Below are 25,845 nucleotides of genomic sequence, written 5' to 3' on the forward strand. Positions count from 1 at the left end.
GGTTTGGAACAACATGAGGGTGAGTAATTAATGACAGAATTTTCATTTTTGGGTGAACAATCCCTTTAAGCATGCTAGGTACTAAAGACTAGTAAGATGTGTCCACAAAAAGTTGCATAATAAGAGTAACTCAACAAATTTCATTTGTGGTCATAGATAAAGGTCAATGTTAAGTGGCCCCACAACATGAGAACTAGCCATGACATAGATTCCCCACTGTGCGCCCTGTTCTTTTCTCGTAACGCCCTTTCCTGACTGGCTTTGAGATGACAGCGTCTCATATTACCCGCTCTATCCCACAGCACTATCTCTGCATGAGGGGCACAGCAGCCTGAAGAATAATGCATCATAACGGGTTTCCCCTTAGTCCATTCGCTGATGTTCATTGGATGATCCCCCTTAAATAACTGGACTCCGTCCAGCCTTTGTTCAGATTCTGTTCCAAAGTGATGTTCTGAGGTGTTCTTTTGTGGCTGTAGCAATGGAAGATGGACTCCTCCTGTGGTCTCTTCATGAAGCTGTGGGAAATGTTCTTCACGTCTCTGCATAGACACTTTGGACAGAATGAGAGTGCCTTCTCCTTGTGCCAGCTGTATGGATGCCAGTCCAGAGTGACCTCTGTCTTTTGCAACAAGTGAGACATTCCAGCTGCTCTGAGAGCACAGAGAGGGGCAGGAGGACTCCACGTGCAGGGAAGAACATGCCGGAGGCGTTTTGTCAGGCTCCTGGAATTGTTACATGACCACATTTAAACATTTATAATGCCTTATTCTCATATGAGACAGTAAAACCATAAATTGAGTCACTCTTAAAACTGTGTCCACCGACACAGTTCTGGTGTGTGCTCCCAGCCTGTGTCTTTTCTCAAGCTGTTCTGTGCATTTATACACACACACATACGATGGTTCTTACCTCTGGTATCACTGCCAGATGTACCACAGCATAATTTGAGTCTGGTAAGTCTTTTGCCTGAACTGTCAGAGTCAGGGTGATGGCTGTCCCTGCCTGGGCAGTATGAGGGGTCCTTAGTTTAACCTCCCTCGTCACAGAGCCCCTTGCACCAATAAACAGCCTAAAAATGGAATAATAACAGTGACATATCTAACCCCTATGGCTGAAATATAAAAGTATATCGATCTTTAACCAAACTGCTGATAAACATTCAGTCGTTGGGTAGACTTGTTTTATATACAATTAGTAAATGCTGGTGTATTTGTGTCATTTAGCTTTGCTTTTACCATTCTCACCTTTGTTGGTCTGGGTGGGAGATATACCCATGGTCATCTTTTGCTGAAAGATTAAAATGACGACTTGGACCATGATTAATTATCTCAAACAGCACAGTTGAGCTGTGACCTGGGAGAAGCTGTGGAGCTGAATGCACCTAGGGATGAAGGGCACTTTTCATTTAGCTCTTTTACAATTTGCCAGCACATTATTCTTGAATTTATTCCATTCATACCTGTATCTGTACATGTGTCGGTTGAATCATCTCAGTGGAAACTCTTTTGAGCAAGTTTCCCATTCTATCCTTTCCAGAGAGATGCATGCAGAATGGCATCCTGGGAACTGAGTCCATGTACCCCACTAGCTCCTCTTCAGACCAATGAGAAGATGTGGAGTTTAGCAATACCTTCTGCAGGCTCTCCCCATTAGGCCCCAATAGGGTCACGTGACTGAATGAGGCCTCCTCATTGGGTGACATGCCTGTCACTGTAACCACTAAAAACACTGGGACTCCTATGAAGAAATGTGGTGGTAAGAACTCACATAATCATTTGACATGTATAGATCCCAACTACAGTGAAAATACAAAATTAATTTAGCATTACACAAATGGCTCAGAGAGCAATGAGAAAGACCTGCTATAGGGCTGCCCTTCATTTTCCTCAGACCTGGATGTGTCTCATTGGCTTCTCTTGCAAAATAGTACAGGAAGTCCAAGCTGCTATCACCTAGAGGTTTAAACACATGACTGTAACATAGTGTTATTACTAACGTAATCATATTAAGACTGGGTGCTTTTACACGCATCTTTACCTAGTACATTGAATTTCATTGGCCCAGTGGTTTTGACTGTAAGCTGCCATATACCTATCTCTAGTGGAGGCAGCAGGCTTATTCTATTTAGACCCTTAGATGAGTCTAGCACTGCCAGAGGACCGTCAGTACCAGGAAGAAATTGTTGAACACCTGAGAAATAAAGATAAGGGAAAATTAGGAAATCTACAATGTATAGTATGATTCACCCTGGGGAGACTGTAATGTGAAGTGCCAGAATATGAAGTTCCACAATTGCTCAAAAAGGTATGAGAAAGGAAAGAGATATACAGTAGATGATACAGTGAAAGCAGAGACAGAATAAAGTGTTTGTTAAATGCATTAACAGTTGTGAGTCAAGCGTTTAAGGGATATTTCAACGCTATCTCACGACCAGTTCGTACATATTTTACAAGGTGACTAATTTGTATGAATTGTACGACCTCACTCATACGATTCTGTACGATTTGCCTAAACCCCAGTGACGGGTTTAGGGGTGGGGTTATGTGTAGATCATTCGTACAAATTCATACAAATTGTGCAACTCGTAAAATACGTACGATTTGCCAGAAATCGTATGAATTTGTACGAGTGAGGTCGTACGAATTAGCCACCTTGTAAAATATGCATATGAATTGCCGTGAGATTAGGCTGGATATTTCTGTCTTTCTGGGGTTTTAGGATGTTAGAGAAGGACTATGCTGTTTGGAGTTACAAACATCATTCCACCACCAAAGTACATGAAGATTTGGGCATTTTTTATGGTTATTAAGGTTGTGATACACCAAGCGGACATCAAAGAACTAGTGGTGAGGAAAGCTGACTGTGTTGTGGATTGTATGCTTCTAGTAAAAGATCTCTGTGTAAGTATGGGTACCTGAGGGACTGACAAGCTCACAATTTGTGAGCTGACCAGTGATGTGCAGAATCACTTTTGTCACAGCTTTGTCCACTCTGAAGGAGTTTGATGAATCTGATTCACTCTCTACATGAAGCAGAGTCACCTATTTGGAGAAAGAAACATGGTTATTCAGAATCCTGTATTCAAAGTCCTGACAAGGCTGTATTTAAATGATTAGTTCACTTCCAGGATAAAAAAATCCTGGTAATTTACTCATCCCAATGTCATCCAAGATGTTCATGCCTTTCATTCTTCAGTCAAAAAGAAATTAAAGTTTTTGAGAAAAATATTCCAGGATTTTTCTCCATATAGTGGACTTCAATGGGGATCAACGGGTTGAAGGTCCAAATTGCAGTTTCAATTCAGCTTCAAAGGGCTCTACACGATCCTAGCCGAGGAATAAAGGTCTTATCTAGCGAAATGGTCAGTCATTTTCTAATGCCCATCTTGCACTAGCTGGATATCGCTCATTACATAATCACATTGGAAAAGTCACGCAGGACATACAAACACGGAAGTACTGACTCCGTGTTTACAAATCGAACATGCAATGAAAGTTGAACGCCCTTTACAAAAAAAAGGGTAAAACAATGATGTCGAACAATTTGAAGTTGGAGGAGAAAATGAGATGGAGTTTTTCACCTGACCCTACCTTTTTGCACTGCAAAAAAATTTTAAGGCAACCAGCTTCAGCAGATTTTTCATTCAGCAGATTCAGCAGAACTTCTTGCATTCAGTTTATACAACAAAAAGTTGAGAAAACTCAAAAATCTCTTACAAAAATAAGTTGAGAAAAGTCAAATATCTACTGAAGCTGGTTGCCTTAAACCTTTAAGTTTCTTTTCGACTGAAGAAAAAAAAGATATGAACATCTTTGGTGAGTACATTATCAGTACATTTTTTATTCTGGAAGCAATTCTTAAATCAGGTCTTTTGGTCCTCTTGTGTTTCCAGTAGACTCTACCGTGCTGGAGGTGGTGGTGTCTTCTACAATGGCTGACACATTGTGGATGTCTGTTTTTGTAGTGAAGATAGTCATTCCTCCAGACAAAGAAGAAAGAGAGGAATACAGAGAGAATCTACCAGGTGATAAAGATTCTCTTCTTTTCCTTTTTCTCATCCCTTTTCCTCTTCCTGTGAGGTTTAGATCTTCAGTGAGCAAAAAGTTCACCTAGCACGTACCAAGATTAGATGCATGAAAACAATGCCTCTGTTCCAAAACCTTAAGTTGCCTTGCCTACACACTGTAGGCAACAACTTTCTGAGGTAGCATCATAGCTAAAATGGAATATCATAAGTGACTGATCTGGAATATGCATAAAATTTACCTCTCTGCCCAGGAGAGTCAAAAGAGTTTGATGTTAGCATGCTGCTAAGCTACCAACACAATACCCAAATCATTGAATGTTTTAAACAGTGCGTGTTTGTGGTTTACCTTTGTTTGCTTCTCCAGTATGAGAGCCTGGACTGCACTCTGCAGATGATGGTCTTTAGGAGAAGCGTCTGTGAATACAAATATCTCTGACAGCGGAGGGCTATGGGTCAATGCCAACTAACCCACATGCACATTCACACACATAAGACACACAGATAGAGACACATTTAGAATGTACATCACTTTAATTTGTAGAATTTATTTATCTCAACCAAATGTGTTCCATGGCATTTAAACCCACGACAATGATATTGCTAGCACTATGGTCTACCACTTGAGCTAAAGCATTAAAAATGTGTTCTCTGTAAATAGCACCATTGGACCATAAAATATAGGGCAAATTACTTAATTTGAAAAGATTAGTGCGGTGTACAGTGTTTATTATACAGGTATTTTTCCAGGCCCAGTTTACTAAACATAAGCCGAGGGCTCCTTTAAACGTGGCCTTAAAATGTGTCCTTTTTTTTTTTTTGCCTGGGCCATGAAAGATACAACAAATGGATCCTTCACTGCTGTGGAGGAAATTGTAAATGTAATAAAGTTTAGGCCTGTCGCAAGGAAAGAACGTGTTAGCCATCAACTGCATTTATGATTAATTTAAAATTAAGTACACTTTAGGGAACAGAAATGTCCTAACCTTGAGCAGTTTTAAACATGAACAAAACGTCTTTCTGGAAACACTAATAACGATACATGATTTGAGGAACCAGCTGAAGAAATCAGTAACCAAGTGATAGTGTTCAAATGGGGTGAGACATCGTCCAACTCAGTGTGAGACCTGATTAGGCGTCGGGTAGCTGTAATTCTTTACTGAATTGTCTTAGGCCTGGTTCTCCAGTGCGGTCAGAGCTATCACGGTTTGCATTCAGAAAAGTCACCTGAGGATAATTTTGGTGTCAGGAGATATAGTTTGACATAAGTCAGGTGCGTATTCTACCACAATTTTAGCGAGTAATTCAGACAGGAGCCCTGGAAGCAAAATAATCTTCTTCACTCTTTACTCTCATTGTCTGGATTGACTGGCAGTTACCCCGGACGGAGGGACCATTCCTTCACAGGCTAAAAGGACTTAAGGTAGGACAAACTCCATATATTTCCTTTCAAATGCTTCTAAATTAAATGTATAAACTGATATTTGGTTTCTGTTAAGTCAAATATTTGAAGAAAACTTGCATTTAAACAGATGTTTTCCATTATCTGTTGAGGGCAGTGATTATCTTCACAGGCTAAAAGGACTTACGGTAGGACAAACTCCATATATTTCCTTTCAAATGCTTCTAAATTAAATGTATAAACTGATATTTGGTTTTTGTTAAGTCAAATATTTGAAGAAAACTCGCATTTAAACAGATGTTTTCCATTATCTGTTGAGGGCAGTGATTATGGTTGAATTAAGGAGCTATTTTGAGTTTCTGGGTTGCTGTGATTGACCGCTCCCTGTTATTTGTCAATAACACATTGTTTCTGCAAAGAGCAACTTGTCAGGTGTGCTTGGAACTAGAAGTGCTAAAGATTCTACACTCATATGATCACAGATGAGGCAATGATAAAGGTGGATGACTAAAGACCTGTGTGCAGGGTGGGACAGTAACAGTCTAAGTTAGTGTTAATGATCCTGTGTTGGACCTGTGTACACCCAGTAGGGCAGAGATAGTGCCCTATATATCAGGGATCCTCAAATCTGGCTTGCGAGATCCACTTTCCTGAAGAGTTTAGCTCTAACCCCAATCAAACACACTTGAGCATGCTAATCAATGTCTTCAGGATCATTAGAAAATCACAGGTATATGAGTTTGATCAGGGTTGGCGCAAAACTCTGCAGGAAAGTGGCTCTCGCAAGCCGGGTTTGAGTATCATTGGTATAGATGCTAGAGCTCTGACACTCGCCTGTAAATTTGGGTAGGTAATGATAGCAGCTTCTTGATGGAATGCCGTCATCATATTCGGGAGAGCTACCCCTATATTAGTACTTAAACTTTCTCCTTGCTTGAATAAAACCTAAATTCAGATTCAAACGGGGAAAAAAAAGCCGGCGAAAGCGAGGCGCGCTCGTGAAGCTTCGACAGCGCGGATTTCGAACGGCATTGCCTAGCATCCATCTGGCGAATCTCCGCTCTCTACCCAACAAAACGGACGAACTCCTTCTGCTCTCCCGGACAAACAAGGATTTTTCTAGCTCTGCTGCTCTGTGTTTCACGGAAACCTGGCTGAATGGCGACATACCGGACAGTGTGCTACATCTGCCTAATTACCAGCTGATCAGAGCAGATCGGGACGTGGAATCAGCGGGGAAATCGTGTGGCGGCGGGACGTGCTTTTACATCAGTGAGGGGTGGTGTACAGATGTAACTGTGTTAAAGAAGATGTGCTGTTCAGATCTAGAAACGCTCTTCATTAACTGCAAGCCGTTCTATTCGCCGCGGGAGTTCTGCTCGTTCATTCTCGCGAGTGTTTACATTCCACCGCAAGCGCACGTGAGCACAGCTTTACAGAAACTCGCTGATCAGATCACAGAGAGTGAGCAACAACACCCAGACTCTGTTTTAATCATTCTCGGGGACTTTAATAAAGCAAATCTATCCCGCGAACTGCCAAAATACAGACAGCACATCACATGTCCCACCAGAGACAGTAATATATTGGATCACTGTTACACAACAATAAAGGACGCATATCACTCGGTTCCCACGAGCAGCTTTAGGGCTCTCTGATCACTGTTTGGTTCATCTTATTCCGTCCTACAGGCAGAAACTTAAGTCTGCAAAGCCTGTATTAAGATCTGTTAAAAGATGGACTAATGAAACAGAGCGGGATCTACATGCCTGTTTCGACCTCACTGATTGGACTGTTTTTGAAGCTGCTGCAAATGATCTGGACGAGCTCACAGAGACTGTAACATCATATATCAGTTTCTGTGAGGATATGTGCATTCCCACCAGGACTCATCTATTCTACAACAATGACAAACCATGGTTTACTGCCAAACTCAGACAGCTCCGTCAGGCCAAAGAAGATGCTCACAGAAAGGGGGATAAAGTCTTGTACAAACAGGCCAAATACACACTGGAAAAGGAGATCAGAGTGGCAAAGAGGAATTATTCTGACAAGCTCAGGAAAAAATTCTCTTTCAGTGATCCTGCTTCAGTGTGGATAGGAATGAAGGATTTCACCAGCAGAGGTGGGTAGTAACGAGTTACATTTACTTCGTTACATTTACTTGAGTAAATTTTTTGGGTAACTAATACTTTTAGAGTATATTTAAAAATGGGTACTTTTACTCAAGTACATTTTTAGTGAAAAAACGGTACTTTTACTTAGTTACTGTGGGCGACGCTCCTCTCGTTACTTTATCTTATTGCAATACGTAATAATAAAGTTAAAAATGCTTCAATTTATTCCAAACGCGCCATCTACTTTTCTCTGGGCAATGAACGATGCCCATTCGCGAATGATTCATTCTTTTGAGTCAATTCTGTTCGAAGGCTCGAACAAACCTGTTGGCAAACCAGTGAATCGGTTCGTGAATCAGTTTGAATGATTCGTTCAGTGTCGTCTGAAGCAGTTCTCTCTCAGATAACAGAAAGTTTAAGAACATCAAGACCGATGAAGACGTGGCTTTGGATCTACAGTCAGGTGAAAGGCAAAAGGCTATGGTTTGCTAGCTATGAAGATCTTTATTAGATGAACAGTGCTGTCGGTTCCACAGGTATAGATCCGATTGCACTGACTACACGATACCACTATGACATTACCAGTTAGTTATAAATGTACCTTATACATTAAATACAATCCAGAATTTATTCATTAAATAAGCTGTCACAGAGTATGAAATGAACACCCGCCAAACCCGCGTTAGTTCCAGGAGGAATGCCTTTGCTTAGACACAATTAATATTGATATTTTCACAATATTTACGCTTGCCGAAATAAAGGCCACATTTGTTTACATTTTGCGGAACAGACGGACGAAGATCCATCATATGCATTTATTTCGTTATGTTCAGATGTTCTGTAGCGGTCTTGTGAGGAGATTTCACTCTTCTCCGTGTCAGAGGTTATATTCATATATAAATAATTCATTAATAACAATTAATATACTTTCAAATATAATTTAATTCAGTGATGCAAATCTGAAGCTTTATCAACTGTTTATCAACTGTGTGTGTGTGTGTAAATTGTATCTAAATATCTATATATCTAAATAAAAATAGACTATATTCAGTATATGATCCAAAATAACTAGTAACTAACTACTTGAGTAGTTTTTTTATACGATACTTTTTTACTCTTACTCAAGTAACTATTCAGACTATTACTTTTACTTTTACTTGAGTAAATATTTCTACAGGTACTTTTACTTTTACTTGAGTAGAGTTTTTGGCTACTCTACCCACCTCTGATCACCAGTTACAAGACACCATCCCCCAGCACTCTGGAGAATCACACCTGGCAGACAACTTAAACGAGTTCTTTTGTCGTTTTGAACGATCACCCCACCCCCGTCCTGGACACCTCTTCACACAACCATTAACACCTCCAGCAACCCCTCTTTCCCCCATATCTACAATTCAAATCAGCGAAGAAGATGTGTGCCAGGTCTTCAGGAAAAACAAAAGAAGGAAAGCACCAGGTCCAGACAGTGTGTCACCAGCCTGCCTAAACATCTGTGCTGATCAGCTGGCCCCAATCTTCACACAGATCTTCAATAGATCACTGGAGCTGTGTGAAGTCCCCTCATGCTTCAAATGCTCCACCATCATCTCCGTCCCAAAGAAACCCAAAATTACTGGACTTAATGACTACAGACCTGTGGCCCTAACGTCTGTAGCCATGAAATCATTTGGAAGACTGGTTTTGGCTTATCTGAAGGACATCACTGGACCCTTACTGGTCCCCCTGCAGTTTGCCTACAGAGCAAACAGGTCTGTGGATGATGCAGTCAACATGGGACTGCACTTCATCCTGCAGCATCTGGACAGACCAGGGACTTATGTGAGGATCCTGTTTGTGGACTTCAGCTCCGCTTTTAACATCATCATCAGGGAAACCCTTCAAAATAAACTAACCCAGCTCTCCGTCCCCACCTGCGTCTGCCAGTGGATCAACAGCTTCCTGACAGACAGACAGCAGTTAGTAAAGCTTGGTAAATCCACATCCAGCACCCGTACCATCAGCACTGGATCTCCTCAGGGCTGTGTTCTCTCCCTGCTCTTCTGCCTCTACACCAACGACTACACCTCTAAAGACCCCTCTGTCAAGCTCCTGAAGTTTGCAGACGACACCACACTGATCGGCCTCATCCATGACGGTGACGAGTCTGCTTACAGACTAGAGGTTAAGGAGCTGGCTGTCTGTTGCAGTCTCAACAACCTGGAGTTTAACACGCTCAAAACTGTGGAGATGATTGTGGACTTCAGGAAAAACCCCCTGCTCTCCCCCACTCACCATCATGAACAGCACTGTGACTGAAGTGGAGTCATTCAGATTCCTGGGCACCACCATCTCTCAGGACCTGAAGTGGGATATTCACATTGACTCTATTGTGAAAAAGGCCCAGCAGAGGTTGTACTTTCTTCGCCAGCTGAGGAAGTTCAACCTGCCACAGGACTTACTGAAACTGTTCTACTCCGCCATCATTGAATCCATCCTCTGCACTTCTATAACTGTCTGGTTCAGCTCAGCTACCAAATCTGACCTCAGAAGACTACGGAGGGTAGTCCGGACTGCTGAGCGAATCATTGGTACAACCCTCCCCACTCTCCAAGAACTGTACTCATCCAGAGTGAGCAAAAGGGCTGGTAAAATCACTCTAGACCCCTCACACCCAGCACAATCCCTCTTTGAACTGTTACCGTCTGGTCGACGCTACAGAGCTCTGTGCACCAGAATGACCAGACACAGGAACAGTTTCTTCCCTCAGTCAATACATCTCATGAACACGCAACAATAAACGTGGAACACACAACTAATACATTATCCATTCACCACACTCACTTATTTAATTTTTATTTTTCTAATTTCTAATTTCTAATTTGCACATACTTGACCTGTACATACATAGTTGTCTATATTATATATTGTTTTTTTTGTTTGTTTGTTTTTTTGGCTGCTTTGTACATTGGTTATTGGCTATTTGTTGCTATTTTGTTTTTATTATCTGTGTCCTGTCCGGTTGCTTTCTTTGTGGAGCTTCTGTCACTACAACAAATTCCTTGTGTAAACATACTTGGCCAATAAAGCTCATTCTCATTCTCATTCTCAAACTGTTTTAGCCTTAATTTGAATCAAGAGAGAATCGATGAAAAAGTTAAATAAGGTCAGTAGATCAATATTGATATCCTGACATTTATGGATTTTTTAAACTTTTGAAACAATTTACAACCCGAATTCCGGAAATATTGGGATGTTTTTTTTTTTATTTGAATAAAATGAAAATGAAAAAACTTTCAAATCACATGAGCCAATATTTTATTCACAATAGAACATAGAGAATATAACAAATGTTCAAACAGAGAAATTTGACACTTTTATCCACTAAATGAGCTAATTTCAAATTTGATGCCTGCTACAGGTTTAAAAAAAGTTAGCACGGGTGCAACAAAGGGCTGAAAAAGCAAGACATTTTAAAAAGATTCAGCTGGGAGAACATCTAGCAACTAATTAAGTTAATTGACATCAGGTCTGCTATGATTAGCTATAAAAGGGATGTTTTAGAGAGGCAGAGTCTCTCAGAAGTAAAGATGGGCAGAGGCTCTCAAATCTGTGAAAGAGTGCATAAAAAGATTGTGGAATACTTTAAGAACAATGTTCCTCAACATCAAATTACAAAGGCTTTGCAAATCTCATCTCATATACAGTACATAACATCATCAAAAGATTCAGAGAAACTGGAGAAATCTCTGTGCGTAAGGGACAAGGCCGAAGACCTTTGTTGGATGCCCGTGGTCTTCGGGCCCACAGACAACACTGCATCACTCATCGGCATAATTCTGTCATTGACATTACTAAATGGGCCCAGGAATACTTCTAGAAACCGCTGTCAGTAAACACAATCCGCAGTGCCATCTGCAGATACCAACTAAAGCTCTATCATGCAAAAAGGAAGCCATATGTGAACATGGTCCAGAAGCGCCGTCGTGTCCTGTGGGCCAAGGCTCATTTAAAATGGACTGTTTCTGTTCTATGGTCAGACGAGTCCAAATTTGACATTCTTGTTGGAAATCACAGACGTGGAAATAAAAGTTTTAGAGCAACATATGCTCCCCTCCAGAGGACGTCTATTTCAGGGAAGGCCTTGTTTATTTCAGCAGGACAATGCAAAACCACATTATGCAGCTTTTACAACAGCATGGCTTCGTAGTAGAAGAGTCCGGGTGCTGAAGTGGCCTGCCTGCAGTCCAGATCTTTCAACTATAGAGAACATTTCGCACATCATTAAAGGTGCCATAGAATGGAAAACTGTATTTACCTTGACATAGTTGAATAATAAGAGTTATGTACATGGAAATGACATACCGTAAGCCTCAAACACCATTGTTTCCTCCTTTTATTATGTAAATCTCGTGAATGCAAAAGACCACTGAAAAATAGGTGAATCAGAACATAACACCGACTGTGACGTAACAGTTGGGATCACTAATAGTTACTCTAATCACTAATAGATACCCGCCAATGTTCTAGGCCAGCCCGACCTGCACAGCCGAATCATCAGAAGATCTGCAGGTATTGTAAAGAAACAAGCGAGGACAACAGTGAAAATGGCAGATCATGGAAATAAATGTTATGTTCCAGGCTGTGCAGGGAATGTGATGTGCAGGGATGGGATGGTGTCTGTATTCAGAAAGGCACGGAAAGCAAATATCGTGTTCTAATAAAATAACGTGAGCCACTAAAGGGACATGGTTAGCTCCTTGCTAGCGGTAGCCTGTTGCATAACAGTACATAAAATTTCACTTACCACATAAACAGAGTAAGGAGAGATGACTGAGGATGATGGCGAATGATTTACAGATCCTGAGCACCACTGACAAGCATCTGATCTTGTATAATGTGTAGTAAGTACTGCCGCTCCATAGTATAAACAGAGTTTGTGCGATTGTGAATCTTGAAAGTGAAAGTGAAACTAAAAAGCGATCATGCATTTGAAAGCAGTTTCAATACCCAGCATATTAATATCGGCTCCCTGATGCCCACATTTTATTTACAATATAATTACCCAAGATATAACTGCACGAGAAAGTATTGAAATGTATATTTTCCCTGTGTTTCCTTCCTGCTGTGTGAGCTACTGAAATGACCCACACTGTGAATCAGAGCAGAGCTCAACATTATTATTCATGACCCTTCCAAATCAGGTAATAACAGACCATTTCATTCTAGGGAGAAATCCTAGGGTTGTAAATGGACATGTAAAACCGTTTCTGGAGATTTTTTGCCCTTACCTAAGCCACATACCTTCTATGTAGATATCAGAGAACAATTTAAAATATTGTATCAATACATTCTATGGCACCTTTAAACAAAAAATACGTCAAAGATGACCACAAACTCCTCAGCAGCTGGAAACCTATATCAGGCAAGAATGGGATCAAATTCCAACACCAAAACTCCAGAAACTCTTAACCTTGATGCCCAGACGTCTTCAAACTGTTTTGAAAAGAAGAGGCGATGCTACACGATGGTAAACATGCCCCCGTCCCAAATATTGTGTTTAAACATTTGTTATGTCATCTATGTTCTATTGTGAAAAAAATATTGGCTCATGTGATTTGAAATTCTTTTATTTTTTTTTGTCATTTTATTCAAATTTAAAAAAACGTCCCAACAATTCCGGAATTCAGGTTGCATTAAATAAATGCCGAAATTGTTAAAATTATAAACAGGACTAGAATATGCACCAGAGCATTATGTAAGAATGTCTCAGGTTACGCATGTAACCATGGTTCCCTGAAGGGAACGAGACGCTGTGTCGAAACGCTAGGGGAACACCTTCAGCGTGACCGCGCTCTGAATCACGTGTGTAATCTGTTCAATGGATGGGCGAGACGGGAAGCATAAAAGCACGTGCGGTGGAACCGGCGTCAGCTTCTAGGAGTGAAGCAACTGCTCGCAGGGATGCCGGAAGTATTGCCCCGAAATGCAGTGTCTCGTTCCCTTCAGGGAACCATGGTTACATGCGTAACCTGAGACTTTCCCTTCCAGGAACTCGAGCTGCGTCGAAACGCTAGGGGAACGAGATACCCACGCTGCCAGACTTCCAAGTTCTGCCCTGTGTGTATCTCTCAGGAGCACGACGAGGGCGAGAGAATGCAAGAGCCTGGAGTGGACCGCATATCGAGGCCATAAAACCCGCAGCGTTGCAGATGTCATGCATAGCACCTGCCAGAAAGGCCTTGGAGCTCCGCCATACTTCGGGTGGAGTGAGCCTTGACCCCCAGAGGCGAGGGGAGATCAGAGGACTCGTAAGCGATGGTAATAGCATCCACAATCCACCGACTAAGGGTACGTTTAGGGGCAGGCAGACCCCTCTTAGGAGGACCGAACTCCAAGAACTGCAAGAACTCCAGCATTGTACCAATCGGTCAGTTAAATGGGTCGAGCAGGCGGTCTTCGCACCATGAAGTGAAAAGGTTCCACTTCAGGGCATACAGTTTCCTCATAGAGGGAGCTCTGGATTGGAGAATGGTCTCAGCAACCTCAGGTGAGAGATCAGAAGTTATGAGCTGTGCCCCCTCAGAGGCCAGTGGACCATAGTGCCCCCCGCCTGTGAGAGGAGTGTCTGCATCGTGGTCGAATCCCACACCACGCCTAGATAAGTGGTTTTCTGTACTGGAGAAAGTACACTTTTCTTGGCGTTCAGTCTCATCCCCAGCTTTTTCATGTGCACAAGAACGACATCTCGATGTCGAATCGCCAGTTGCTCCGATTGAGCTAGAATCAACCAATCGTCGATGTAAAAGTGTGGGGCGAGAGTGCAAGGCCGAAGGGAAGAACCCGATATTGGTATGTTTTGCCCCCGAAAGCAAACCTTAGGAACTTCCTGTGAGTGAGAAGGATGGAGACGTGGAAGTATCGATTGTGACAAACCAGTCCTCGGACCTGATCTGAGACACGACCTGTTTGAGTGTGAGCATCTTGAACTTCAGTCTCATGACTGAGCGGTTCAACTGACGCAGATCTAAAATGGGACGCAACTCTCCATCCTTCTTTGGAACTATGAAGTACTAGCTGTAGAGCCCGGACTCTCTTTCGTGAGGAAGGACCACCTCGATGGCCTCCTTCCCCAAGAGAGTGTTCCTGTTCCATGACCAGAGCCTGCTCGGGGCCCACCAGTTTGGGAATCACCCCGTTGAATGGCGGCGGCTGGGTGCCGAACTGAATGCGATAACCTTTCTTTGCAGGACCCATTGAGACCCATTTGGCAGTAGTTTCCACGCTGGCCTCTGGTGTGCTTAGAGCTGCTAGCTCGGTGCCCTGAAGCGGAGGACCAGCAGGAGACGGCCGAACTAGCTGCTCTAGAGACCCCCGCAGGGGTGGCGAGCTTCTCTGCTCCGCTACGTTTTCCGGGCGGAAATAACTGAGAGAAGCGCTCGCTGGAGACAGCTGCGCCCTGGAACTCTGGCAGGGTTGGCAGACTGGTCTCCCGAGGGCACTGGGGGGAGACGGACACTGTGTAAGGCGGTGTAACCCGTTCGTCCCCAGAGGGGCCTGCCTTCGTAAGCCCTGGGCCACGCCCATCAGGGCTTCTTGGTTGAGGACCTTTTAGATTGAAGGACGGTCCGTAGATCCGGCTTAGCCTTAGAGGCCCCTGACCCAGAGTGTTTGCCACCTCGGCCCAGCCGCGGGGGGGCGCGAGTAGCAACTCTCTGCTTTTGTACCTCTCTATATGAGGTGCTGGTACGCTGCGAGGGCTGCTCCCACCCAGCAGCCCCCTGAGCTAGAGATCGGTGAGGGAGGAACCGCTGGAACGCCGCCCCTTGTTTACGGGCCTCCTGGCAAAGCGTGCTGCAACAGCAGCTCTCACTCAAAGGGGGAAGAACCGCACCGAGGAACGCTAGTGAAAGCTCACTCCTCAAAAGAGAGCCTTCTGAGAGCAAGCATACGCAGTGACAAATGTTCACAATGCGGTCAGCTGACTCTGCGTGCTCTACTCTAAAGCAGACCTCACACGGACTGTGTGTATCCCCAGCAGTGATGTAGCGTTTGCAGGGAGGAACATACAGCCTGTAATGTGATCTGCTCTCGCCCAAGTGCTTAGTTTTCTCTGCACTTTTAGACATTGTGGAGCTTATTTCAAGTGATTGTGTAGGGACAAACAACACTAAATAAGACTCACAACACAGATCAACAGACACACACACAGAGTAGCGGTTGCTGAACGACAAAAAGCTGACGCTGGTTCCACCGCACGTGCTTTTATGCTTCCCGGTCGGTGACGTCACCCGCCTATGACATCTCGCCCATCCATTGAACAGATTACACATGTGATTCACAGAGCTGTCACGCTGAAGACGTTCCCCTAGTGTTTCGATGCAGCTCGAGTTCCTGGAAGGGAATTATGCAATTTTGAGTCATGGACAAAATTTGGGAGAATGAGATTGAGTTACCTAGTGAAATTGAAATTTTGATTTGAACAGATATATAACAGAGATCTCACAGTAATATTATTTTTTAGTAAATCAGAAAAGACAAATAATTAGTTGCTATTATATTATACACCATATTCTATATCAGAGGAGCTGTTTTCTGCATTTTGCATTGAAGAAACTGCTTGCTCTTTCTCTGTAAAGAAGATCTTAAAATAGAATGTGGAACTGCTGTTGTTAACCAGACGAGATTTATGAAATCTAGAGACACTGAAAGAGATAGTTAAAAAGTGGAATCAAACAAAGAGCTGATTGCTCAAAGACAATTGTGGTTGGAGTTTATCAAGATTCAATTTGATTTATGCGCTTCTCTGAGTGTTCAAATTTTAGATGTGACCAGACAGCTTCTGGAACAGCCACCTTGACAAATGGGAGCAAATAGACTGGATTCTGCTCAACAAGTGGGAGAGAAGCAGAGACATGGCTGCAGAGAGAAGAGGAAGTGGCTTTGTGGGCACATGTGCAGCATTTCCAATGATCACTACACTTCAGCTCCCCTCATGAAAGAAGAAGTGGACACACTTATTCAATGCAGGGTGAAACTTTCATTTGAGAGAACATCCTGCCATCTAAAATGGTGGTAGATCGATCAAAATTCATTGAAGAGAGGCAGAGACAACAAAGCCCATACATCACAACACTAGAACTTTGAATGCCACTTCATGCTGATGATCCAATTGTAGGATATAAGAGACTGAATCAGACAATTTTAAGATGCATCAGAACACTGAAACCTGAGGAGCTGGAATGCAGAGAGGCCTTAAGGAACAGGACGTCATAAATCTAGTTTGGGGCAAGCAACTCCTAACTTAGCAAGCCTCTTTCACCAAACAACTTGCAACACTGAGGAAAAAGAAACACTTATTGATAATTCCAATTCAAGAAGGAGACTGTCAAATTTGTTGCAAGTAATCAAGACTGATGTTCACATGTAAACCTGTGATAGAAAATCATTAGCTACAGACTCTTTCGGGCGTGTCTCCACATAGAAGACAGTCCAAACCAACATTCCTGTCTAAAGAACATGCCTTCGTTCTCCTTAGAACTATACAAAGACTTTATTTTTCATATGCACATAAAATCATCCTAAAAAGACATTTTTATGCAGAACCCCACATGATTTTAATATCCTTGTTTTAATCACTCATTGTGTATGTCTTGCTTTTAATCATTATTGAATAGCTCGAGCCTTAAAGATAAATATTGCATATTTAGTATGTATGAGCTCGAAAATTCATGCTGTGAATGTTTCTTCCAATCAATTCTTTGTCAAATGCATCATACTCTTGTTATGAAATCATGTTCAAAAGGTATACTTTGCCAAAGCCTGTAACGTTCAGACCTCTGACTGAACAGATTTATTAGAGGGGTGGAGAAACAAAGCAATACCCCAAGCAAGGACAGTATCTAATTGGTCAAGACGTCCAGATGGGACGGTCCAGAAGCTGAGTTTAAAAACTCAGGACATCGTAAAATTCTCTCTCTTAGCTCTCTCTCTCGTCTCTAGGCCCTCTCATCGCGTGCTCTGGCCTCATGTGCCATAATGAGAAGGAAAACAACTTAGTCTCGTTACATCCTTTTTTCATTCTTTTACTTTAGTTTATTTTCTTTCCGTGGAGTTTCGTGTTCTAATGTAAGTTTGCTACAAAGTCCAGCTCCGACCCGCTTCAAACTTCAACCAGAAAGAACTCCGCATCCTCAGCTAACGCCCAAAGACGTCACTTCAAAGACTACTGAACTTCCAGCCAATCAGACACTTCGAGGAACCCCCTGTCTGCAACGACGACACAAAGGAAACCCCGTAACACAGGCAAGCAAGCAACGCCTCCAAGTTCTGAATTGGTGACTTTAATGTAAATTTTAGCCTCATTGAGAAACTCAAAGCGAGGGTTAAATAAGTGATTGATGGTTGTTCAGGTCTATGCAATTGAATATATTGCTGTGAACTTGGGATTTCACACTTCCATTCTCTTAAACTCATCCTTTCCTCACTTTCTCTCTTTCTGCAACGTGTGAATGTGTGAATGCTTGTGTTCATGTGTTAGATTAGTTTATGTCTTAGGTTTATATAAATAAAATCTGATTTATATTTTAAAAGAGAAGTATCTTGTGTTTTCTGCTCACAAGTTAATGCCTTAATCTGTCGATTTCGTTACTGTGCTATTTAATAGTGTTTTCACTATATTTGGGATTTTAATATCCAGTGCAGAGTTTGTCATACGGCTCGTTCAGTGAATCGCCGTAACACTGATTCTGTTCAAATCCCTATAAAATCATAAATGATTCCCTTTGAGCTAAATTAAACTATTGCTTTAAATTACGTATTAATATTATAAAATGTAATACCCCTACACAATGCAACAGATGATCTAATGCACAGAAGAGCTTCCATCCCGTTGTGGACACGTGCTGCATTTCCAATGATCACCACAGAGACCGTTTCAAATTTTGTTAGTTATAATATTAACTTGATTGATTTGAGTTATTTACTGGTCACATCATTTCTTTGTGTTCTCTGTTATTTTGAATCCACTTTCAATAGGTACCAGTCCAGCCCTTCTGTTTGTCTTAATGAAGGGAAAGAAAGTTCATTGACAAGAGTGAGAGCTTGATTCAACTGTCAGATTAAATCTGAGCTGGATTTGGCATAGTGAGAGCAATTACATTAGCAGAGTTGTAACAGACGTAGGCAAGTAAGTGCTGGTGCGTGTAAACCTCACTCCCCTGATCTCAAAAAGAGGCGCTCTGGCGACTGACGCTAGAGGCCGTGGCCTTTAGCCTCCTCGTTAGAGCCTCCGCCGCCGGAGACCGCGGTTCGAATCCCGCTCGGAGCGAGGCGAAGTAGAACCGGTTACATTGGTGCCGTTGACCTGGACGGGAGTGAGGTTTAGGGGGGTGAGTGTAACAGACGTAGGCAAGTAAGTGCTGGTGCGTGTAAACCTCACTCCCCTGATCTCAAAAAGAGGCGCTCTGGCGACTGACGCTAGAGGCCGTGGCCTTTAGCCTCCTCGTTAGAGCGCCCGCCTCCCACGCCGGAGACCGCAGTTCGAATCCCGCTCGGAGCGAGGCGAAGTAGAACCGGTTACAGAGTTCTCTGGCAAAGAAACTCCATTTAATTTAAGGTAATTTCATAGATTCAATAAAATAATAATTCCAAATTTCCAAACTTTTGCAATCCCAAATGCTGTCATCACCAGGGGTATGAGATGGGAATGTTTTGGCTATGGATCCAAGATTGTGAGGAAATCTCCAATGGTGGATCTCCTCATGAGCAACAACAAAAGGTATGAAAATTTGAATTGCACAATGAATGACAAATTGCATTTGAGAAATTGACGAAACTGTAGACCAAAAAGTTAGATTTATGTCCGAGGTGTTAAACCCATGGCGATTGACATCAGATGACTACAATTAATATCCTAACGTCTAAAACACTTTAAAGCAGTTTGAATGCTGATGAAAATCTCATCAAGATTTTATAGATAGTTTAAGGGTTTTATGTACATAAATGGACCAAGGTAAAGATATTTAGAAAGGTTTGAGCCCTGCTTTGTTTTCAGACAGTTGAATATCACTTTCAAAAAAGTCCAGTTCAAACACTGCTCGTCGACTGCAGCTATCACAGCTGCTAGGCTACAAGAACAATCCTCCATAAACTAGCTAGACCATCCCATTTATCAGTTCTCAATTCAACCTTCGTAGCAAAGCCTATGATGTCCAGATCATTTGGAGGAAGCAGCCCCTTAATTGGAACACAGTTATAGACATAGGTGGACCAAAAATGTTTCTCACCCCCAAGATTTTTATTAGTGGTTCAAAAATATGATTTTATCAATAGTAAGTCTTCTAATTTTGTTTAACTGTGTTATATGTTTACTGAGAATGTCAAATGTCTTCAGGTGTTATGGTTACCTGAAGGGCAGAGAGACACATCTCTGGTTCATCCCCACCTCCAAGAGCCGTCAGATCCTCCATGTATTGCATGAACTGATGAGGATCATCTATCTCCTTCACTGGCCCAAAACCTGAGACATCATCAGTGTGCTCAATGTAGAAATAATTAAACGTTTAAATTTTGCTTCAAAGAAAATCTTGAAAAGAGGAAGTATTTTTTTGTGTAATACGCATAAGATATTGTTCTAACCAGGGTCATGAAAAGGCACCAGAATGAAGGTGCCAGGCAGACTAGTGCGTCGGCTCTTTTCACGGGCCTGTATGATGGAGAGGGCTCTGAGGCGGGCAGCTGTGATCTCCTCAAACATGCTGCCAGTTGTGTCCATGACGAAGACCAGTGGTGGGGGCTGCTGGACACTGAAGAGCCTACAGGTTTCCACAGACTACATCACTTTTTCATAATTGGATAATTCTGTTTCAGTGACTGAATTAGTAAATAATGAAAATGCCCACCAAAACGGTCTATTTAAAAAAAAAAAAAAACTATAAACAGGAAGGTAAAAAATGCACAGACATGCTAACCTTTTCTCATGCTCTCAATATTAACAAAAGGTGTCACGCATGGTGTCTAAAGTAAAACAGGAATTCTACTCTCTCCTTGTAGATCACTGTAAGCAGTATTGATGTTAAATTAAATTGACCTCTGACCTGAGGAAGCTTTTGGGCCCCACCTCATCGCGGAGGTCTTGGAGCACTCTGAGGGTTGCTGTGGTAGCAAGATGGGCAGCTTCTTTATGGAGGTAGTGATGAGGGGAGAACAGTGGAGATGTGCTGTCCTTGTTGATTCCTCCCTCAGCTCCCTGGTGACGACTACCGTCCAGAATCCCACCGTGACTGCACTTTCCTTTAAATAACAAGACAATACATGTTGCTTTTCTTACAAGTATCTTACTAAATCATCAGAATGAATCATAACTCAGATTACCTTTATTAGTTTAGCAGATATGATTCTTCAAAATGACTTGCAAATAAAGAGGTGAATCTCATGAAATCTGTAAAGAACATAAATATATATATATATATATATATATATATATATATATATATATATATATATATATATATATACTGTATATATATATATATATATATATATATATATTTTTTTTTTTTTTGGTAATGTCTCAATTTATGAATATTTAAATAAAATTATTCCAGAAATGTTTACTGTAATAAAGTAAAAAGTATCCTATAGTGAAAAATAAATATACTAAAATGTATTTTAAACATATTTATTTCATGCTAAGTATACTATAAATAAATTTACATATTTATGTACTTAATAACCCAGCAATTCTACTTTTAGTATACTAAACTGGTATACTAAAGTTAGTCTTCTAAATTAGAACAATTTTGTGCTTAATGCACTTTAATTGTGAGGAAGTAGTGCTGAAGTCCTACTAAAGATATACTTAAGTATATTTAATTGTGCTAAATAAGTGGAACTATTGTAAGTATACTTTAGGTAAACTTTACGTATCTTGCATTTAATCATACAATCCTCATCAATAGTGACATTAAAACACATTTTAGGCTTAATATTAAGAAATGTGCATCGCGCACAAGTAGTACTCCACATAAAGTTTCATTATAATTTTTATTACAGTAAGTCTCAAGTGACATGTCAGAAAATATGTTAATAGATTTGAACTATACTTAGTATGAAATATGTGTATTTTAAATATATTACTTTTTTTACTAGAGTACTGCACTGCAGTAATGGGAATCCAAGTACAAACAAATAAACAAATGAACAAATTAATACAGTTTCAACACATTAATCAAGAAGGCAATGGGAAATATTCTTAATTGTCACAAAATAATTGCACAAAGAAAAACTTACATATAGGCTTAATTTTCTTTACGCAAAATATAATTACTTTTTCTTGTTTTTTTTGTTTTTGTTTTTTTATACTCATTTTGGAGTGAAATGTGACCAGGACACGTTTTATTCACTTAAGTTGCATGATGACGCCTATACCTGGTGGTTTGACAGGGTAAGCGCTGAAATAGCCAGTAGTCAGTAGCGGTTCTGTCTGACGAATCATTTCCTCTAGCAGATTATTGTAACAGCTAAATCTGTAGCACTCTGCACAGGTTGGGGTTTCCTCTGAAAACAACAAAAACATTTATGGTGAACATTGAGTGATTAATGACTTATTGCAAAATGTTTGTGATGAACTCACCTGAAGCTACAGGAACTGATGGCTCTTCTGGGTGCAGAAGGTGGAGGTACACTACTTGCTGACCCATCTCCACCCAGTTACTGTGACTGTAAAAGTCCTACAAACATATGCATACAACAGTTAGAATATTTTGTATTGCTAACAATATTCTGTTCAAAAACAATAAAACTATAATACTACAAACGTCTAATGGCCAATACAACATGTGACCGTAAAATCATAATATTACAAATCGAGTAATATAGGCAGACAACCCTGTTTCAAATAGACAGCATATGTTGGTTAGGTATGTTTTGAAGCATGGCAACTGGTTTGAGCTGGTTTAAGCTGGTCCTTAGTTGGTTATGAGCTCGTTTAATCTGGTCCTGAACTGGTTTAAGATGGTCATATGCTGGTCCTAAGAAACTAGCTCCTGTTCAGACCAGCTTATAACCAGCTCAGGACTAGCTTAAACCAGGTCAAACCAGGTGCCATGCTTCAAAACATACTTAACCAGCATATGCTGCTTTCTTCAACAAGGTAATAAATATAATGTTCTCAGAATAATAAATATAATGCGTTAGCCAACCTGTAATGAGTGGAAAAGCTGACCCAGGCTACGTCTGGCCCCCTGGTACTCTTTAGCCTGGGTCTGCAGTACCGTCCGGCCCCAGAACTCTCGCAGCATCTGGGTGGCTCCTTCCACTCTCTCAGAGTCAAAATGGTAGACTGGATCAGAGCATGTGGAGCTCAAGAAATCCATTTCAGCGTTAGCACTTGCCACCTCACCCACAGCATGCCAAAACCCTCGACCAAGCCCAGTATACTGGAACAAACAAATCAGTGAGACTAATTCTTCAAGTCATCACTATGTATCTAAAATATATTACCAGAATAAATTGCATTCAGCAGTAAAAAGCAACAAATGGAAATATTAAATTATATGAGACCTACCAGCTCCTCATTATCTACATCATGTTGACGTTCCATCATTTTGGTCAGAGTTTCCATTGTGATGTTCAGTATAGCTTGTTCTGTCATGTACTGGTGTGTGTATGAATCCCAGGACAATGTTAGTACGCGTGACCAGAAGTTGGGAAGAAAGGCTTGGCATATTGGCATACAGTAGATAAACAGCACCACGACACACTGGTTGGTCAAATTCCAGGACCTCATCCCTTCACACATCATTCCACACTGATTAAAACACCTGAACTGTTACAGAAAGATGCATCACACCTGCAAAGGGTTACATGTGAGACGGATGTGGTGAACTGTTTTATTATACACACATCACTCTGTTCAGAGCAGCACATGTAAATATACATAAACGTTGATTTTTACCTTTTTAAATAAAGTAAAATTTTCAGTTTCAGTTCATTGTTTAAAATTGTAATGGTAGGCCTTTAATGGTATATTTTCAGCATTATAGAAATATAGATATATCACAAATAGAAACCAAGATTTGTGGCAGGCATTGTTTTATGAAAGCTATTCTTTTTTATTTAAGAATATTAATCTTTCAGTTCCAACTACAGTATTAATATTCTTAATTTTAAACCTATACAATTAAACTATATTTGATTGTGTTTTTTAATGACAGATTTGGATGTGGCTTTTATCCACCTGCTCAGTGTTTTCAACTACTGATTAAGTAATTTTTTTTGTTATAATGCATCTATACATTTCTATTTTTTTACAGAGTGCTTAAACCAATACACATTATATGTGAGCACAAAAGAGGTATAAAACAAAACAAAACATGTATTTATCTTACCTCTGCTGGCTTCTTTCCTTTTGTGGTCTCAGTCTAGCTTTTTTCAGCTTGTATTTTCGTGCATTTAATCATTTGACAGATCCAAACTCCAATCAGCAATCAGAAATGCACATGGTGTGGTTTTCACCCTCAGACAAAGATACTGTCAGCAATTTGTCTCCTTACCACATTATGTGCAGTCTTTTGTAAACCAGTAGCTGAACAGCAAGTTTTAAGACTCTTGTTTTTCTGAATATTTCTGGAGGAGCTTCTAAGCTAAGTAAGAGACAGAAACATGCCTGCAACCTGCTAAGATGGATGTCCACGAGACACATATCCTCAAATCCTCATGACCCCACTATTGCATGTGCTTCCCTCCTTGTCTTCATTCTCCTCTCTCTCTCCCCACTGTTTTTCTCCCTCACTTGCCCCATTTTAGCATGCTGCATTGACTCCACACAATAGTGCTGCATATATTAATGGCCAGTGTGTCCCCTTTCCCTGCTCTTCAGTTCTGTCTTTTGACTGACATGAAAACACACACCATGCTCACTTCCCCCAGAGCTTCTATTGTGACTTCATGGTGAAAGACCTAAGCTTTAGAAAGGCTTGGAGGATATAACTGCATTGTAGTGTGGATCTATTGTAGTTTGTGAATTCAGCCTATATAGAGAATCTATGGCCTAATGTTTACTTATAGCTTACTGCTTGTTAAATGCAATTCAGTATATAGAAAATAGTGCCTGCTATATATATATATATATATATATATATAATGTATGTATGTGTGGGTTTGTGTGTGTGTGTGTGTGTGTGTATATATATATATATATATATATATATATATATATATATATATATGTATTATGCATAAATAGAACACAAATTTAAATAAAATAAAATAATATATATTTTTTTAATACATTAATACATAATCTCATCACATTGCACATTCAGTTGTTCACCTTGGAAATAAAATGTTATTTTGTGTTCCATGCTTCCTTTCTAATGTCATTAATGAGTGTAATCTTACTTTAAGCTTTATGAATCAATATTTGTATTACGGGCCTACACTAGTGCTGTTAGCAGTGTAGCTCTGCAGTTCCCAGCATGCACTGCAGGAGCACTAGTGAAGCTAATGTAGCATCCAAAAAGATGATTAAAAGTAAGGACTAGCAAAAAATAAACATTTAAATGGAGTGTTTAGCATGCGTGAGGACCTTGCACATCCAGGCAAGTAATCATCCACAGTACCACCAATGGCTTAAGCATCATTAGTAAATCCTTAAATGTTACACTACTTTGAAATAATTTGTCAAGATACTAAAATACAATAAATACTATAATTTATTTTATAAATGAATGTCCACATTAGTGTGGCAACCTCAAATAACACTTGCACTAAATACTGTGTAAATCTATATTTACTGTAAATTTGTAACACTTTAGATTAGAGAACACTATTCAACATTGCTTATTAACATGCATTATACTAGCATATTGGCTGTTTATATAATGCACATAATAATTCCTTATTATGCACGACCATATTCTAGATCCCTTAACCCTGCTCCCTACCTAAACATAGCTACTATAACAACTACACTTGTAGTTGTAACATATAGGGAATATGTGTTCCCTAATCTGAAGTGTTACCACTGACATTAAACTCAAGAGTTAACTGGTACAATAAATAAATAAAAATAAACTGTAATCAGTGAATCTTTTTTAATCTTTTACAATAACCAATTCAATAGGAATTCCCAAAGTTACATACAGAAGTTACTCATGCTGAATCAGTTTTATTTATTTATTTTTATTTTGCTTGTGCTGCTGTTTCTGCAGCAACAGATCTGTTTTAGAAGCCTAAAACAGGCCTGAGGACCGGCCCGCGTCTGAAATATGACGTGACTATTGGCCCGAAGCCTGGCCCTAGGGACATAAAAAGTC

General features: G+C 40.6%; 1 protein-coding gene across 1 annotated transcript; it reads right to left on the minus strand.

Annotated features, from left to right (window-relative positions):
• Positions 1 to 140: 140 nt before the first annotated feature.
• Positions 141 to 23,327, minus strand: LOC306888258 (von Willebrand factor A domain-containing protein 7-like; the record flags this gene model as incomplete). The annotated part of the gene is made up of 16 exons (XM_079446455.1): positions 141 to 725; positions 913 to 1,072; positions 1,248 to 1,384; positions 1,463 to 1,740; positions 1,863 to 1,955; positions 2,041 to 2,193; positions 2,918 to 3,044; positions 3,906 to 4,112; positions 4,377 to 4,493; positions 19,933 to 20,045; positions 20,165 to 20,340; positions 20,623 to 20,818; positions 21,956 to 22,084; positions 22,161 to 22,257; positions 22,729 to 22,965; positions 23,094 to 23,327. 16 exons carry the CDS (start codon positions 23,325 to 23,327, stop codon positions 141 to 143), a joined length of 3,039 nt encoding a protein of 1,012 aa, XP_079302581.1.
• Positions 23,328 to 25,845: the final 2,518 nt, after the last annotated feature.

The sequence above is a fragment of the Barbus barbus genome (genome assembly GCF_936440315.1).
Source record: "Barbus barbus genome assembly, chromosome: 22".
NCBI lineage: Eukaryota > Metazoa > Chordata > Actinopteri > Cypriniformes > Cyprinidae > Barbus > Barbus barbus.